At 50.6% G+C, this 18,456-nt stretch overlaps 4 protein-coding genes across 4 annotated transcripts; all 4 read left to right on the top strand.

Moving 5' to 3' along the window:
- Positions 1–23: 23 nt before the first annotated feature.
- Positions 24–2,369, top strand: MIND_01029500 (L-methionine transporter; the record flags this gene model as incomplete). Its single annotated transcript, XM_037366883.1, has 14 exons — positions 24–258; positions 305–347; positions 394–441; positions 493–540; positions 585–807; positions 857–964; positions 1,017–1,028; positions 1,076–1,199; positions 1,246–1,355; positions 1,400–1,831; positions 1,878–1,924; positions 1,973–2,015; positions 2,071–2,134; positions 2,185–2,369. The coding sequence occupies 14 exons, from the start codon at positions 24–26 to the stop codon at positions 2,367–2,369; spliced, it is 1,722 nt and encodes a 573-aa protein (XP_037216277.1).
- Positions 2,370–2,486: 117 nt separating this feature from the next.
- On the top strand, positions 2,487–2,850 carry MIND_01029400 (Copper chaperone; the record flags this gene model as incomplete). Its single annotated transcript, XM_037366882.1, has 3 exons — positions 2,487–2,489; positions 2,524–2,680; positions 2,729–2,850. 3 exons carry the CDS (start codon positions 2,487–2,489, stop codon positions 2,848–2,850), a joined length of 282 nt encoding a protein of 93 aa, XP_037216276.1.
- A 1,083-nt stretch (positions 2,851–3,933) lies between these two features.
- On the top strand, positions 3,934–6,198 carry MIND_01029300 (tRNA (guanine(26)-N(2))-dimethyltransferase; the record flags this gene model as incomplete). The annotated part of the gene is made up of 12 exons (XM_037366881.1): positions 3,934–4,213; positions 4,267–4,325; positions 4,371–4,465; positions 4,510–4,820; positions 4,864–4,927; positions 4,980–5,031; positions 5,073–5,224; positions 5,272–5,440; positions 5,490–5,624; positions 5,671–5,756; positions 5,804–5,983; positions 6,027–6,198. The coding sequence occupies 12 exons, from the start codon at positions 3,934–3,936 to the stop codon at positions 6,196–6,198; spliced, it is 1,755 nt and encodes a 584-aa protein (XP_037216275.1).
- A 4,107-nt stretch (positions 6,199–10,305) lies between these two features.
- MIND_01029100 (Modular protein with glycoside hydrolase family 13 and glycosyltransferase family 5 domains) lies at positions 10,306–18,296 on the top strand (the record flags this gene model as incomplete). The annotated part of the gene is made up of 20 exons (XM_037366880.1): positions 10,306–10,702; positions 10,755–10,848; positions 10,902–10,958; positions 11,004–11,106; positions 11,152–11,567; positions 11,619–12,015; positions 12,065–12,129; positions 12,180–13,146; positions 13,201–13,471; positions 13,520–15,149; positions 15,195–15,474; positions 15,521–16,258; positions 16,314–16,984; positions 17,037–17,281; positions 17,331–17,446; positions 17,496–17,684; positions 17,735–17,875; positions 17,924–18,080; positions 18,140–18,235; positions 18,286–18,296. 20 exons carry the CDS (start codon positions 10,306–10,308, stop codon positions 18,294–18,296), a joined length of 7,041 nt encoding a protein of 2,346 aa, XP_037216274.1.
- Between the last annotated feature and the right edge of the window lie 160 nt (positions 18,297–18,456).

Below are 18,456 nucleotides of genomic sequence, written 5' to 3'. Positions count from 1 at the left end.
GACACGGTTGTGACAGGTCACAAATGTACTCTCCCAAAGGCTACTCTTCGCCACGCTCATCTCACGACTCCGATGACTCTCTCCGCGCTCTCGAAGTCTCAGATGGCCCCGAAATTCCGGTAACACGAACTACCAGGGGGCGCTCTTACTCGGTCTCTGGTTTCGAGTTCGACCTCCTTCCGCTCAGTGCAAGTATAGGCGATCCAGAAATAATGCAAACTGAACACGCGGGAGAGAAAAGTGTGGGGCTTGTAAATGGTCTGAATGTCCACCTATAATATACCACACTAAAACTCTTGAGCAGGTATAGCTCTAATTGTCGGGCTGCAAATAGGCTCTGGAATTTTGTACGAGCCAGCCAACATACTTCCATCGCACCTGATATCATTCAAGCTCCTCCCCTGGTGTGGTTGTTGCAAACACCCATAGTGTTGGCGCAAGGTATGCTCAATATCTAGACACATTTGTGTTTTACTGAAGCGCGTTCGTTAGCCTTGTAGTTTGGGCTGCGAGTGGCCTTCTTGGCTGGACTGGCGCTAGGTATGCCATAGTCCATCCTGAACCCATTATTCTCAACCCTCCAGCTCTTTTGCCGAGCTAGGAAGTGCAATCCCTATGAACGGTGGAGCTCAAGCATATCTTGCCTACGCCTACGGAGAACTGCTCTCGTTTCTATTCGCGTGGACAGCTATCATTGCGCTCAAGCCCGGTGGAAACGCAGTCATTAGCCTCATCTTTTCTGAGTATATAAACCGGATTATCTGGCACACGGGCCGGGCTGAAGTCTCTCCAGATGACATACCACAGGTGTGTAATATGTAACCTAAAAACTCTCTTCCCCGCTGACAGCTCCCAGTGGGCTATCAAACTAGTAGCTATCGGCGCTGTGGTTATTGTAACCGGATTCTGTGTCGCAGCTCGCAAACTAGGCACCCATGTTGCGGTTGTTTTCACGACTATCAAGGTTGGTTCATATCTAGAATTATTCCAGCCGCTCATGATTGAAGCGTGTCTAGGTCGCTGCTCTCGTGAGTCTCAGTTATGGCCGTCAAAAGATGCTTAGTGGTGAACACAGATATCAATGACAATTCTTGGAATCATTCAACTCGCAAGGGGGAAGCAGTCAACGTCGTTGACGGAACCTTTGTTTGCGGGCTCTAGTACAAGTCCATCAGCATACTCATTGGCGCTCTACTCTGGTGCATATCATTTCCTCAGCTTTGTCATCCACTCATGGCATTGCAGGTTTATGGGCATTCGACGGCTGGGATCAAGCTAACTATGTCGGGGGCGAAATCCAGAACCCAGAGAAAAATATTCCCAGAGCCATCCATTCGAGCATGTCGATTGTGACGGTATGTCCTTCCCTTCTCTCCAAGTGACTCTGACACCCCTTCAGTTATTATTTCTGCTGGCTAACCTGGCATATTTTGTTGTTCTTGACAAGGCAAGTCGAAGGAAACTCAGTCAATTTTTCCCCTCACAACTTGCACAACAGAATACGATTAGTCTCAGTAACACTGTAGCAATGGATTTTGGCAGGGCACTATTTGGACCAATTGGTGGCACTATATTTGCGTTTATGGTCGCGATTTCATGCTTCGGTGCACTCAATGGGTCTTTCTATACGTCATCTCGTTTGGTCTATGCGGCCGGTCGCGAAGGCTATCTTCCTGCAATGTTCGGACGACTCCACTCAACAAGAAAAACGCCAATCAACGCAACCCTTCTCCAAGCAGGCATTACCACCACATTTATTCTCATTGGTGGCGGGTTCCGCTCTCTAATCAACTTCTCCGTTGTTGCATCTTGGGCATTCTACTTCCTGACGGTGGGTTTTGCGTCGCCGAATAGAGTCCGTTCCGAGCCTGTTGTAGGTACTTGGCCTCGTTATTCTCCGAGTAAAAGAGCCTCTATTAGAAAGGTGTGGGTCACAGTTTACCGGACTGCGGCGAAACTAAATCTGTTGCAGGCCATATAAGACATGGATCATTACGCCACTCACCTTTTGTGCGGTAGGCGACCAACTGTCAAGATGGAACTGCGAGTCTTATCCGAAATCATCCATAGGTTGCGCTCTTTCTGTTGTGTATGCCCATCATTGCTGCTCCTCTTCCCGCAGTGGCTGTGCTTGGTCCGTGCCCTCGCCGAGAATGTGGCTCGTTGCTAAATCACTTGTTCCAGGATTTGTTCTGGCTGGAGTTCCCGTCTATTACCTCACACATCGGTCAGAGCGGGAACTCCCCGCTGTTTTCGGGTGGATAGCTCCCTTGGTCACGCGATGGCGAGGACGACCAGCAGGAGAAGGATGGCAAGCAGTAGCCACCGACGGAGACGAGCCGATAGAGATTACGCAGATTAGAAGATGATAGATGTAACCATACCTGCCCAAGTTTATACCAGCTGATAAATCACGTCTTTATAAGTCACGTCTTGCTGCGTCTCACCTCTTTCCTCTTACCACCACCACCACCACCACCACCACCATGGTCTGTCGTCCCAGACTTCTGCCCCGATTCCAAGTCCTCATTTTATGCAGGCCGAACACACCTACAAGTTCGACGTCAAGGTAGCCTCGAAGCGGTGGTAATTCCCGGTTTCCCTCATCCGCGATTACAGATGACATGCTCTGGCTGCTCTGGGGCTGTCACGCGCGTCCTCGAGAAGGCCAAGACGGATGGTGGGGAATACTATGCACTACATAAGCTCCGATGCTAATGTGTTGTAGGCGTCAGCGAGTACACCGTCAACCTCGAGACCCAAGAGGTCCTCGTCAAAGGCACCATCCCGTACGAAGACGTTCTTGCCCGAATCAAGAAGACTGGCAAGGAGGTGAGCGACTTGAGTTGACCCAATGTCGTATTATCTCATCAGGTCCCAGGTTCGCTCTGGGGAAACCGTGTCGTGAATGTAGCGATGTATTTACATAATATATAGACTGTAGCTATTCCGGGTTGCTTCAAACTACACCAATTGTTGCTCGCACAGCCGTGCCTTGTTCCTTCGGTTTACTCTTGCTGCCACTTCGCGCACCTGACCGTGAGGGTTGGAAGTTGTAGACCATTGCATCATAGACGTGGGTTGCCCAAAGCTTCGGTCTTGTAGAGCAGGCAGATTCCATTGCCCTAGAAAAGACTCTGCGTTTTCGGACATAGTACACGTCGATTTGAGCTAGTGCTGAAAATGGAATGGAGCCACAGACATCTGGGTCGTAAAAGCTTTCGGAGGAGACAGAGAACGGATCTTCGGCCCAATAAAGTTGTTGTAAAGTCTCTGGAACCGGTATAGCAGGCGATTTGAGTGCAGTCGTTGGGGTGCGTATGAGATTGGTCACAGCTGACAATGGGGTCCGAGGAGATTTGGCGGAAGCAAGGAACGAGGATGTTTGACGTTTGGCCAAGTCGGCAGTGAACAACGGCGCGCCTTTGAAGCCTCGGCGTTTACCAAGTCCAATAGCAGGTTGAGGGGAAGGATCGAGTAGCGATGGACATAGTTTGGGGGAGTCAAGGAGTGGTGGCGGGGTCAAGAGCAGTGGTGATGCAGCAGGAGACGAGCAGGACAAAAGACTGACACACTCGACCGTCTTGATCGTGCTTTCGGAATTGACACTTGGCTGAGGAGAGCATGCCACAAGCTTTTCGTCTTCTGCAAAGGGATTCATGAAGTGAAGAGACAGAGTGGATGAAGTGACCTTGGGTTTGACCAGTGTCGAATGTGGTGAGAGGAAGAACGGGCGGGTGGTCGATCTCGTGAGTTGTCGCGCGTACAAAAGAGAGTATAAAGGCGAGTAAATTGCAGCATCTTGCGCTGGACGGCATGAGAGGCGATTGAAAGTGTGAACTTGCGCCGGTCACGTTGTGACTGCTAATCTTTCTCGCCATTCTTGCCTTTCGCCGCTACTTGCGGCCCGTCCGTGCCTTAGTACGCACCGTTATGGCCGACAATAAAGTCGTAGTGCCTGAGGGATTCACCCTTCACACCGAAAACACGTCCCACATCCTTCTCTCGTCAAACGAAACCTTCCTCAACCCCGTCCAAGAATTCAATCGCGATCTGAGTGTCGCTTGCATCACTACATGGAGCCAAATGCTGCACGAAGCTAAGCAGGAAAAGTGGATGCTCTCAAAACGAAGAAAAGAGGCGAGAGACAAGAAACATGAACCTGCGGAACCGTCTATCGACGAAATCGAGAAACCCGCGAAACGCGCAAAGCGTAAGCTCCCTATGGCACGTAAAAAAAGACACCTTAGACTTCTGTTCATATAGTGGATGTACCGGCGGAACCAACTGATTCGCCCATACCGGCTGAAGGTTCAAAGCCCACTGTGAACCCATCCTCATCGTGATTTTTCTCCCTTACGAGTTTGCAGAGCGGCTACTCGCGGCGAAAGATAGTCATCCTTGAAGCCCTCTCTGCGACCGGTTTGCGCTCGATTCGGTATGCGAAAGAAATACCCTACGTAAGGTCTGAGCCCTCTCTGATGGCTTCACCGTATTGAACTGGCCAAGTCAAGTAATCGCCAACGATTTGTCTCCAGCCGCCGCGCAAGCTATCAAGCGGAATGTCGAGATAAATGGACTCACTATACCGGACCCGTTACCTGAGAAAACTCCTCGCCCAGTTGAGATCAAGGTGAACGAAGGAGACGCATGGTATGCTTTAGTCAATTCACTCGCCTTCCCTCTGAATTTTGCGTTAGTACTCTGTTGTATAACCATCGTGAAGCTAATAAACGCGTCGACTGCGTCGATCTGGACCCATACGGGACTGCTGCACCATTCATCGATGCTGCTGTCCAGAGCGTTCGTGACGATGGCAAGTGTGTCCCCTCTGTGAAACATCTTGGTAACCTCCCTGAAAAGGACTCTTGTGCGTGACTTGCACCGATCTCTCCATCCTCGCAACCACTAACTTCGCGGAGAAATGGTTATTGAACTAAAACCTGCACTCTTTGTCCGTTTGATTGATTTCCTCCCAGTTTCTCTAACTATGGTGGAATCCCAACTAAAAGCGAATACTGTCACGAAGCGGTGAGCTGCTGTTTTCCATTTGCGACTTCCATCAAACATAGCAGGCTCTTCGTCTCGTCCTCCACACGGTATCGACATCTGCGGCGCGGTATGGTCGTTTCATTGAACCTCTCTTGTGTCTCTCGATCGACTTCTACGTTCGCCTCTTCATTCGGGTACGGACTTCACCAATCGAGGTCAAAAGGGCCGTAGCGTGCGTTCCAACTTGTCCGGGAGGAGAATCACCCTTAACGACTTTAGTAAAACCTCGATTTATTGGATATGCAATGACTGCCAGTCGTTTTATGGGCAACCAATGGGCAAAGTCTCTGAGAAGGCCCATCCAAGTGGCCCTGTCAATGTGACCTTCAAAACGCAAGCTGGCCCGCCCGTTTCGGAGACCTGCCCAGAATGCAATGGAGTTATGCACGTAGGCAGAATCATCTTTCTGATCTCCTTACACGTCTTATCCCTGCAAGGCCGCTGGTCCTATGTGGTCGGCACCTATCCACAACCAAGATTTTGTCTCCAAAGTCCTGGAGCATGTCGAACGGAAAGAAAACACCTACGGAACGGTCTCGCGCATGAAGGGAATGTTGACAGTTGCCAAAGAAGTGCGTCTATCTTTCTCGACGATGCTGTTAACTGAACTCTGAACAGGAACTCCCTGAATACCCTTTCTACTTTACTCCAGCGAAAATATCCAAATTCTTCCATTGTGTCACCCCATCGTTTACGGACATCACGTAAGGTTAAATCCACACTGCTCGAGCCAAATTAACTCTCAGATTAGGTCTGCTCTCCTTCATGCCGGTCACAAGGTCGCGCGGTCACATGCTTCTGCTGGGTCTATCAAGACCTCTGCGACGCGAAGCGAGATTCTCGATATTTTCCGGTGCTGGGTCAAGTCTCATCCGATTAAAAGCGTGTCCCCCACATCGCCTGCACACCGACTACTCTCGAAAGAACCAAAGTAACGCTCTCTCGTTGCTAGGATCGCTGACTCATATTCCCAGATCGGATGCTAATTTCACAAAGCATCCGCAGGTCGTCCTCCACACCCTCAAAATAGTGCGATACCCAGAGCCACCGCCCAACTGGGGCCCCAAAGCAAAAGCTATGGCCGACAAACCTGCTCCGGCCAAACGAAAACATGTCCAGCTTGAAGACATGGAAGAACAAGAGTAGGTGACGAAAAGTAGTATATTGCGTGGCATACAGATGAGGCGGTCCCTTACAAGCACAATGATAACAATAACAAAAAAAGCGAAAGAAGACTAAGACATGGTCAAGAGGAGGCCTGGGCAGCCTTTTTACCGCCCGTCTTCTTGGTGGATAACCAATGGTGCTTGAGCAGCTCGGCTGCAGATGGACGGTCATCTTGGTTGATCTCAAAAGTCCGTTGCAGAAAGTCTTGCGCGTCGCTGGAAATGTCGGTGGGAATCGTGGGCTTAGCGGATGAGCCAATCTTTTGCCAAGTTCAGCGGTAACCAGTAAGCATGGGATGACGACTGTTACCTTAAATATTGCCTGCATTTGAGTCAGAGTGGCCCAGGGATGCTCTCCTGTGAGCATTTCCACTATCAGACACCCCACTCCCCATATATCTGCTTTAGACGTATGGACGGTTTGCTTCACAACCTCGGGAGCCATCCAGAAAACAGAGCCTTGGAGGGACGGCCGGTGCATCCGATTGCCCGTGAGGAGATCTGGGAATGGTTAAAGAAACCACGTTAAATAGCGAGTTGTACGCACTGCCGTCGACTTTTTTCGAAATACCAAAGTCTGATATTTTTACGCCTCCCTTGTTGTCAACAAGGATATTTGCCCCTTTGATGTCACGATGGATGATGTCTCGCTCGTGCAGATAGTTGAGGCCCAAGAGGATTTGGCGAACAAAGGTTTTCACCAAAGGCTCTTCGAAGGCCCCATAGTTGCGGAGCAGAGCCGTCACGGAACCACCAGGCACATATTCTAAGAAAATATTCAAATAATCATCATCCAGTGACGAATCTGTAAATTATCCAGAAAATGTCCAAATAAGACAAAAAAACGCACAAAGATATTGCACAATGTTTTCGTGCTGCAGGTCTTGAAGAAGCTCTATTTCTCGTTCGAGAGCGCTGAGCATCGATTTTTTGCGCTCTTGATTTGGTGCAGAGCCAGTGGGGAGCTCGACTTGCTTGACGGCCATAAGAAGACCAGTTGATGCATCCATTCCGAGGTATACTTTGCCAAATGATCCAGCACCAATGAGAGCGCCTTTGATCCACTTGCCAGCTAGAGGATAGGGTTAATTTAAAGTCAACATATTGCCAAAGGAGCCTTGCCTTGTCGTGTCTTCACTTGGCCTTCTTCGTCTTCCTCGTCATCGTCTTCTTCAGCCTCTTCAGCCTCAGAATCATTGTTAAGCGTCGACTCCTCTTCTTCTTCAGGATTATTGAGTGTGCTTTCGGCGGTTTCAGACTCCGATTCCACCTTCGTCCACTCGTCCTCTGAATGATCACGGTCGGTGACGATGTCAGCCGTGATTTCATCAACGGTCAACAAGCTGGCAGTGTCGGTTCGGTCACGTTTGCTTCTGAGTTCGGTCATGAAGCTCATACGACGATTTGCAGATGCAACAGACAAGCTGCGGCGAACTTCAGCACCAGGGCGGGTCACACCTTGTATTGACTCGGAAAGAGACTCGGTGGGGAAAGGTATCGGGGGAAGAAGTTGAGGATGAACGCTCGAGCTGGACGACACATCTTGCAAGTCAACAGAACGACCGTCATCGGTCGAAAGCGATACTCGTGGAATATCTTCTGTAGCTTGCATTGGCGGAAGAGGCGGAGGAGGGCCATGTGACGAGAAGGATGTTCGTGGAGAGGAGGTAGAAGCCCGACCGGATCCCTGAGTGCTGGTGCTGAAGCGCGAAGGGACTGGCGGCGCAGCACTAAACGAGGCCGCACTATCACGTTTCGACCGAGTATTGCGGAAAATCATACTCTGTCGCGCCGTCCGGGCCAAAACCTTCTTGTCAGTCATCGGGAAATATTCTGTAAGATGGTCGGTAATAAGTTCGCTTGGTGGCCGCTGGCCGAAGAAATTGTGGAGTTTAGAAGGACCAGCGCTCTTGCCAGTAGGAACGGCCAGAGATGGACTCAACCGACCACCTGTTGTGGGCGAAGGAGGTTCCAAAGCACGTTCAGGATCATGGACACCTAGGCCACTGAGAATACTGATAGAGCTCGCGCGTTTGGTGGCATTTCTCATGTTGGATAATGTTCCAAGTGATTTACCGCGAAGAGGCGGCGAAGTGTCAAGACCATCAACTGGCCGAGGTCTAGGAGGGAGGCCAGTGCGGCGAAGGGTCAGGCCATGTTCACGGACTGGGTGGTTTGGTGGGGCATGGCACACAGACAGCAGCTCAGCTTCACTAAGTGCCTCTCCCGGACCGTCTTCCTGACCCAAATCAAGATATACTCCCCATCCATCAACACTTAAACCTCCTTCAGGTGTCTCACGGACATCGGGCCCGTTTTCGCCTGCGATTCGGGAGCTGCCTTTACCAAACTTTTTGAGAACTTTCTCAAGTACCTCAATAGCGTTGTTACAAGCACCGACATCGACGGTGAAAGAGAGACCTTCTTCTGGAAGAAGGAATCGTACGAGCTTGCGCCGCAGATCGTCCAATGACGGTGTGGAGGCCGATGGAGTATTTGGGACTTTGTAAGGGCCATTCCCAACAGTGTAGGGTGTAGTCGGCGCTTGAGTGAAACTCTCATCAATGGGAGATAGATTGGATGCGGGAGGATTGTGAGGCGTTTGCAGGGATGATGGTTGACTTGGACCATACGGGTGGGTGGGTGTCGTTGTCGATCGAGGAGTCTTTGAATTCGGAGAGTTTAGAGAACTACCCCGAACGTGTGCTGGTATTGTTGGCGGCCCGCCGCGCGGGCGGTTGGCAAGATGGGGGGAGTTTGAACGGCCTGGTGTTTTCCCCCCTCCAGCGTTGCCTGGACGGGGATTTTCGGGCAGATGAAGGCCAGTCCAGGCAGTTGCCGATGACGGGGTAAGTAAACCTGGCTGGACTGGAGCGGGGGGTAGTGGTTGGGAAGTATAAGGCGGCGCTTCTGGCGTTCTGCGCCCCGATAATTGTGAGCTGCCATTGATCATTGGGCGGGCTGTCGTGCGGGTGGGAGGCACTGGAGGCTTGCTACTGGGTGGTGGAGGAAGAGGTGGAAGTCCAGGTCGATTTGCTATTGATGATGTGGTAGATGCGGTATTAGGCGGATGGGAGGGTTGTGGTAGAGGTCGTACAGAGTAGTTACTGGGAGCAAGTTTGGCAGAATCGGGAGGCTGCTCGCGCACAAGGCGTGGTAGATCGTTTCTGGGAGCCGAGGCATCGAGTTGGAGGGGAGCCGGTCGTATTACTCGGGTGGCTAGTCTCGTTGTTGGCGAAGGGTCCATACGCTCTGTTGGCTTCATTATTTCAGGCGATATATCGAGCCTTGGAGTCGCGATGACAGGTGTTGAAGGAAGTTTGCGCTGACGGAGTGACCTGACACCATTGAGAATGCGAAGTCGTTCTCCAATGCTGGAAACGCCCATCTCTTGTAAGGTAGTTTGGTCTAATTCCAACAAAATGTCGCCACGAATGTCGTTTGCTCGAAAGGTTTCTGCAAGGCCGGAGCACTTTATCTCTGCCAGCCAGCGCGAAATATGGGCATCGGACCAGCTTGCAACGGGTGGGAAGTCGAAAGACATTTTGGATTCAGGCTAGTAGTATGAGGGACTGTTGTAACCAGTGGAAGGAGAGGAGCCGAACTCACTGAAGACCGGGAGTATGAAGTGGGTGTGCTAGGAAATGTGGGTCGCTGGCCTCTAATTGTGTTAACGAGTGATCTCTGAGTGAATGAAGACGAGGGCGAGATTGGCGATGGAGGAGTCTCGAAATTCAAGGCCCCGATGACGGACATGCGGGACCTAGAAGGGCAAGAGTCGCGGCGAGGGCAACAACGAGAGATCAGTCACGCGTGTCACAAGCGAAATGGTGTTTGAGCCTCAAACCAAAACTCAGGCCTCAGGTTTTGTGTCTACTTGCAATTATAACCAAGTCTCCAGTTGGTTTCGAAAAAAAGGAAACTCTCTAAAGTGTAGCTGACCAGATAATTGACTTGGTGACAAGCCACATGGAGATGATAGAAGTTGACCGTGAAAACCAAGCAGCACACTGAGGATCAGTCCAATTTCGGCATAGGTCCCTTTCCACGGTTAACGATCCCTTTCGCTCCCTTTCTTTCTTCCGTCATGCTGCGGTGTCTTCTGCCCGCTTTCCTCTCTTTCGTGTTGGTCAGGGCCAGTCCCTACCGCGACGACTTAACCAACTACAATTTAAATACAAACCAGCAAGCCAGTGACCCGTCTCAGTATTCGACCCCCAAACTTCCCTCCTACACAAAGTCCCCCACTAATTGGCGCGCACTTCCCGTATACACGATACTTCTCGACAAGTTGGCAGACGGCGACCCCACGAATAATGACTTCTTCGGGACAATGCACGAAAGCGACTACCGGGAGACGCAACTTCGCTACGGTGGCGATCTCAAAGGTCTCGTCTCTAAGCTCGACTACATGTATGGCATGGGTGTCCGCGTCATCTTCATCTCGGGCACCCCCTTCCTCAACATGTTATGGCAAGCAGACAGTAAGTAACGTCTGCTCATTTTACTATCTTCTTCGCTTCACTTAGTATCCAGGTTACTCCCCACTCGACTTTACCGTACTGGACCCGCACTGGGGAACGATAAGCGACTGGCGAGCGACGATTGCTGAAATTCATTCGCGAGGGATGTCAGTGCCAAGCCTATTCCACCCCAAGGTCTCAGTCTCTGACTTGGCTACAGGTATCTTATGGCCGACTTCACTGTTGGAACCATGGGCGATCTCATTGGCTTTGATGGGTCCGTGTTCGTGATGGAGGCCCCTTGTTGCTGACTTTGACACAGTTATCTGAATACGAGTACGCCCTTCGAACTTGCCGAGCACAACGCGGTTTGGAAAAACCCAAAATATGTGCCTTGGAACTTCACACAGTATCGCGATTTTAATGTACGGTCCAGCCTCATCTAGCTCGTTTACTAATGTAAATTCCAGCTGGTTAACACGCGCAACACATCTTGTGTTATGCCTGACTTCTGGAATGACGACGCCACGCGGGTTGTGCTCGAGACGAATGGGTGTTTGGAGTCGGATTTTGACCACTACGGAGACATGGAGGCCTTTGGAGTCCATCCGGATTGGCAACGTCAGCTTTCCAAGTTTGCCTCCGTTCAAGACCGTTTGCGCGAATGGAAACCGTCAGTGCTTGCCAAGCTCAAGGTCTTTTCATGCATGGCCATTACGGCTCTCGATATCGACGCTATCCGTATCGATAAAGCAACTCAAGTCACAGTCGACGCGCTGGCAGAATGGGCTTCAAGCACCCGTTCGTGCGCTGCGGCACTAGGCAAAACCAACTTTTTCATTCCGGGTGAAGTCACAGGTGGAAACACTTTTGGGTCTCTGTACATGTGTGTTATTACCATTGTTTCTTTTTCTCTTGTCCTCATCCAGGCTTATAGTGGTCGGGGGCGTACTCCAACGCAACTCCCGCCCGGATATGCATCCGTTCTCAATGTGACCCAGTCGGACAACCAATACTTCTTGCGGGAGGCGCCTCTCAGTGCGCTGGATAGCGTTGCATTCCATTATTCAACATACCGGGCTCTCACTCGTTTCCTGGGAATGGACGGCAACCTGCAAGCTGCCTACGACACCAACATCAACTTTGTTACGGCCTGGCACCAAATGTTCGTTGAGAATGATTTACTCAACTCCCAAACCAACGCACTCGATCCACGTCATTTGTATGGGACCAGCAACTTCGATGTGTTTAGATGGCCTAGCCTGCAGAATGGTGTGCAATTGAGTGCGCTAGGCACATTCATCACCAGTTTGGTCATGCCCGGAATTCCTCTCGTATGTCTCTCCGGTTCGCTACCTCATATTTCCCTCACATGAACCGCAGCTGTACTACGGGGAGGAACAGAACATATATCTGTTTGACACCGGTGCTGCTAACTATCTCTATGGGTCCGTTCCTCCATAATATTCTACCTTGTCCATCACTTACAGAGGCGCAGACGGCAAGCGATGACCGCAACAACTGCTTGGAAGCGCCACGGCTGTTACGGTCTTGGTTCAGAACAGTATTTCAATTTTGCAGTTCAGAAAGCACTCATCGGCTGCAATGATGATTGGAATGCATTGGATCACTTTGATCCTACGATGGACAGTCGCCGACTATTTGCACGATTCCTCGCTCTTCGACAACAGTATCCTGCCCTCCAAGACGGGTTCGATCTCACCCAGCAAGGCAATTGGACTTATCTTGTCCAACGACCTGGCTCCGATGGTGTCAACACCGAAATGGGTCTTTGGTCAGTTTCTCGTCAAGCTCTGCTCACCCAGAAGCTTCCTTCCACTACTGGGCAGTACACCGGCACCGTCTGGCTGCTCTATACCAACGAGAACATCACCAAAAAGTACGACAACAGCTGTACTAAAGACGGCTGGATGAAAGCACCATTCACGAGTGACACCCCTCTCCGCAATCTTTTCGCTCCCTACGAATCGTACACTCTCACTGCCTCTGGAGACTCCTTCAATAACGATAACAAGGCGCCTTTCTTCGGTTGTTTGCCCAGTCTCACAATGGAGGGCTTTGGTTTCAAGGCTCTTGTACCAGCAACAAACTGGATCGCTCCCGCACCCGCATTGACGAAATTTACGCCTGGTCATGATGCCCGCATATTGGTAACCACCAACGACCCTGGCACTCAGAATGTTACCTTCGAGTTCAACACACCGATGGATTGCGATAGCGTCACTCAATCCATGAAATTTACTCTGGCATCTTCTGGACATGGCGGTCAGGTTGCGATTGCGGGCAAGCCTGTTTGCATCACTATCAACAACCCAGATAGCTCTCGCATTTCAGGCGGTGACACGTCAGCGTGGAGATGGTCCGCCAATCTGTCCAACTTTGCAGCTGGTGTCTTGAGCATTACGATCACAAATCCCAAGTCTTCAACAGGCGCGACAACTGGGGTATGTTTCTACTTTAGGCAAGTCGTGAATATCTAATTTTATTGGTTGCCGCAGACGACAGACACGGTCCTCCTCCGTCGAGGCCAGGCCAACAACGTTATGGTGTTCCCCGATCATGAATACGACACCGACTCGTCGTTTGGGTTTTCAAACGGCCAATACACCTTCGCCCACAAGGCATATGGTGCAGAGAAGTTCCGCTACTCGTGGAACTTTGGTCGCAATTGGACTCAGTGGGCTGACTGGGAAGACAATACCGTTATTTCAAAAAGTGTGTTCTCAGACTCGGACCACTTTTGGCAGGGTGCCCACATCATGGTTCAATGTGATGCTTTTCGTGTTCGTCCATCATTATCTGACTGTCACTTTTCAGACTGGAGTCAAGCAACGATGTCTACTGCCGCTGTCGTTCATGCTGACTATGGTTATTCCGGTGCCAGACGTCGTGTTCCACAGTTCCTTGCGCGCGGCCCGTTCAACTCTTGGGGTTTCGATTCAGGCATTCCAAGTCTGATGAAGCAAAATGATCGTGGATTATGGGAGTTGGAAATCATGGCGTCTTGGCCAACATACGTTCAGCTAAACGTCTGGGGTTTCGATGACTACTATTATGGCGATACCGATGCAGATGGAATCCTTGACCGTCTTCCTCCCAACACTGCAGCCCCCAATTTCCTCAACATGTCTGCTCCTCCTAGTCCTCACCTTGCCTGGGCTCTTCTCGTTGACGACTCCACCATGACATGGTCACTCGAACCTAGAGGCGAGGCAGCGGTCGGAGCTATCATGTATTCTCTTCTCCTCGCTATACCCCTCATCACGGGTACCATCTCCGTCCTCGTCTTCATGTGGTCTTTCTATGGGATTAAGCATAACCAATACGGTGTCAAGACTAAGAGCCATAAGAATTATTTCCCGATTCTAGGCTTAGGCACTAAATCGTCCAATGATGCCAAAGACGGAGAGCACACTTCAGAAAAGCTATTCGGTCACAAGCACAATACGGATATCATCGGCTGGCCAGAAGACAAGAACAAGCGGCGCAAAGTCCTCATCGCGACCCTGGAGTACGAGATTATTGATTGGAAGCTTAAAGTCAAAATTGGAGGGCTCGGTGTGATGTCCAGTTTGATGGGCAAGGCCATGACGGATGTCGACTTAGTTTGGGTCGTTCCAAAGGTCAAAGATGTCGAGTATCCTGCGGGCGAACCGGCAGAGCCAATTGAGGTCATCATCTTTGGAGAGCCTTATCTTATCGAGGTCGAAACCCACGTGCTGGACAACATCACTTACGTCATCCTCGACAGTCCCGTTTTCCGTGCTCAAACAAAAGCTGACCCATATCCGGCGCGAATGGACGATCTTAGTTCCGCTATTTTCTATAGCACGTGGAATCAAGCCATTGCCGCAACCATTAGACGCAGCCCAACCATCGACATCTACCACATCAACGACTACCATGGTGCACTCGCCCCCATTTACCTTCTTCCCAAAGTTATTCCCGTTTGTCTTTCCCTCCACAACGCCGAATTCCAAGGTCTCTGGCCCTTGCGCACAAAGGAGGAGATGAAAGAAGTTTGTTCCGCCTTCAATATCAGCAAGGAACACTGCACGAAATACGTTCAATTTGGAAACACCTTCAACTTACTGCATGCGGCAGCATCATTCATTAGCGTGCACCAAAAGAGTGTCGGTGTTGCAGGCGTCTCAGACAAATACGGAAAACGCAGTTGGGCACGTTACCCGGCTCTTTGGACCCTCAAACACGTTGACTCCCTTCCTAATCCCGACCCCAGTGATATCGCAGCCCTCGATGAAAACCCGACGAAAGCCAAACACATTCAAATTGACCAAGAGGCGGAAGCACAGCGCCCGGAACACAAACGTCAGGCCCAGGAATGGGCAGGAATTTCGCAAGATCCAAAGTCCGACCTTTTTGTCTTTGTAGGACGATGGTCAAAGCAGAAGGGTGTTGACCTCATCGCGGATATCATGCCATCAATGTGAGTAACAGCCAATTCCGTATCAGTAGCACTAACATGTTGTAGGCTTGAAAAACGACCCACCATCCAACTGATCTGTGTTGGACCTGTTATTGACTTGTATGGAAGATTCGCTGCAGAGAAACTCGCTCGTCTTATGGAACTTTATCCAAATCGCGTCTACTCAAAGCCAGAATTCACTGCACTTCCGCCGTACTTATTTAGTGGCGCCGACTTTGCTCTCATTCCTTCACGTGATGAACCATTCGGGTTAGTGGCCGTAGAGTTTGGACGCAAGGGCGCTCTTGGTGTTGGTTCTCGACTAGGAGGGCTGGGTCTTATGCCGGTACGTTGTTTTTGCGGCTTTGAGTTTGCCATCTCATTTCGAACAGGGCTGGTGGTATCCTGTAGAATCAAGTGCAGCTGCCCACATGCTGTCACAACTGGGCAAGACTATAAAAATGGCACTGAAATCGACAGAGGAGGAGCGTGCTGTCCTTCGCGCGCGCTCTGCTGTTCAGCGTTTCCCTGTAGTTGAATGGCGACAGCGTATGGAAGACTTCCACAAACGAAGCATCAACATCAGCCGTGGTGCCGCTGGTTCTGATGCCTGGCGAGAATCAGATTGCGATGGCGGCAACACACAGCCGATTGGTCACGTGGATGACTGGAATCCTGTCACCCAAGCTTATCCTTCTCAACCTGACTGGGATAGTCGCAGTGTGCGGAGCAGCTTGCGGAGCGTAGACCCTCGCTATAGTGCTGTGGCTCCCGGATCTCCAAGTGCTTCAGGACAGTGGAGCCAAGAGACGCTCACTGCAGGAAATGGCCATGTTCCACGTGACTCTACCTACAGCACAGGCGGTGACGACTATTTCGGGGGAAATCATGGTCGTGGTAGCACCTATAGTGTCACGCCTGGCACACCAGAAGCTGGATACGATGACTTCTTGGAGAGGGTCAACAAAACAATCGGGAAAGACCAACGTCATGCCCCAGACCCATTCCTTGATCCTTCTTCAGCCCCAACTCGACCCTTCGGATCACACTCTCGCGTCTCCTCTGTTGAATCCATTTCTTCTATCGTCGACGAGAAATCCAACTCGCCATTGAACAAAGCTATTGCATCGGTAAGCCAGAGCCAACCACCTTGATCTCATTTTGTATTCAATGCACTCACTTCAGTTCACGGATGCGGATGGCGGTGTCGCCAATGAATTCGTCCAGAAGCTCCAAGGTCTCAATGCGAAAAACTCGGAGCACGAACTCTCCATCGAAAAGTTCCTGCTCAAGAGCGAAGAAGCCTTCTTTGGAAAAGTCCGCAAAGATAAATTGGCGTCGAGTGCTGCTAGCATAAGATCGAAACGCGAATCGGTTTGGGGCACTCCGTCGCCTTCAATCTATTCTCGACCGACTTCGCCAAGCTTGCAGGAGTTTGGGATGAGCGATTATGACACTCCCATGCATATGGACGCTGGACCACCTGAAGAAGTACCTATGACCAGGCTGCAAATCGTCATGTCACGCGAAGTTTGGGGCTGGCCGCTCTATGCAATCGTGATGGCTCTTGGTCAAATGATCAGCGCAACAAGTTTCCAAATCACCCTACTTACCGGCAGAAATTGGGAGGACAATTTCCAGTTATATGTCCTCGGTGGTGTTTTCTTGGCCGCCTCTTTTGTCTGGTATCCTCTTTTCCGACTCAAGCCCTCGATATACGTACTTTCCATTCCTTGGATTTTCTTCGGCCTAGCGTTCCTTCTCATAGGCTTGCCCTCTGTTGCCACCGCAATTGCGCCAGCCCACAGGACACTCGCCAATATAGCTACTTGGTGTTACGCCATTGCCTCTGCTGCGTCAGCATTTGTGCCTATCTCTATGTTCTTGACACTGACCTACCGTTACTAGGGGATGGGCCTGGTTTGCACTCAACTTTGGCGAAGAGGGTGGTGCGGCGACGGAAGTATGGACTATGCGTGCTTGCATCGTTCAGGGCAGTCAACAAGTTTGGGTGGCAGGTCTGTGGTACTGGGGCTACACTCTCAATGGTGTCTCAGACAACTACGTCCCTCCGTGGTATATCTGCATTGTTGTCTGGCCGTTCTCCATCATCTGCTTCATTTTCGCATACTTGATGTTGTACGGACTTCCAGGTTTGTGTTTCCACTCTCCGCGTTCACCATTCAGCTAACAGAAGTGCAGACTACTATCGTCAGACGCCCCCAAAAGTCCCCCACTTCTTGCAGACTTTATTCCGTCGCAAACTCGTTCTGTGGTTCTTGGCATCGGAGGTACTTCGTGACTATTGGTTGAGTGGTGTAATAATTTATTCGTCATCGCCCACTGTCCACTGACACGTATTTCTAGCCCTACGGACGAAACTGGACCTTTTTATGGAATGTCAATGTTCCCAAGTGGCAGATTGGTCTCCTCGTCGTCGCTTTCTTCGTTGGAGTTTGGGCTGTCATGCTCTTGATTCTGACGCACTTCTCTAAAACCCACACCTGGTTTTTGCCAGTCTTCGCCGTCGGTCTCGGGGCTCCTCGATGGTGTCAGGTGGGCAAAACTCTTTCTCTCGCTTCCCTTCGCCATAGTAAATTTTTTAGATGTTGTGGGGTACCTCGTCTCTTGCGCTGTACATTCCGTGGGCAGGCTCTGGCGGTCCTTATTTGGGAATATCCCTTTGGCTCTGGCTTGGTGTGCTAGATGCGATTCAAGGTGTCGGTTTGGGTATGATTTTGCTCCAGGTAAGACCTTAGTCCCAGTTTGTTTCTTTATTCACGTTCTGTCCCCAGACACTTTCTCGTCTCCATGTCGCCGCCACTCTTGCCTTTGCGCAAGTCATTGGGTCCGTGTGCGTCATGGTCGCTCGGGCCACAGCTCCCAACCGTATTGGCCCTGGCACTGTGTTCCCTGACGCAGCAAAATGGGACTTTTCCGAAGGCCTCAAAGGTCCGTTGCCCTCCATTCCAGGGCTTATGCAACAACAACTAACCTTTTTTTTTCTATAGGCAGTCCCATGGCTGAACCCATATTCTGGATTGCTCTTATTTGCCAATTGATCATCGTGGCCGGGTATATGTTCTTCTTCAGGAAGGAGCAACTTTGTGCGTGTCTCTTGAACGTTCCAAAAGATGTGGTTCTAACCTGATCCTAGCTCGGCCATGATCACGAACCCTTATAGACTTAGCATTTCGCATTTTATTTTCTGCACTCACTCTCTTGGACTTTCATACATGCCCCCATGGACTTGGAAATAGACTGCAGTTGGCAACATTACAATAGGCATCCAACTCACAAAATCTTGTCGTACAATAGAAATCGTAGC

This window comes from Mycena indigotica, assembly GCF_014461135.1.
Source record: "Mycena indigotica strain 171206Taipei chromosome Unknown Mind.scaff0009, whole genome shotgun sequence".
Classification (NCBI taxonomy): Eukaryota; Fungi; Basidiomycota; class Agaricomycetes; order Agaricales; family Mycenaceae; genus Mycena; species Mycena indigotica.
Note: the sequence above shows the minus strand (reverse complement) of the source record. Positions and strands in the feature narration are given on the sequence as shown.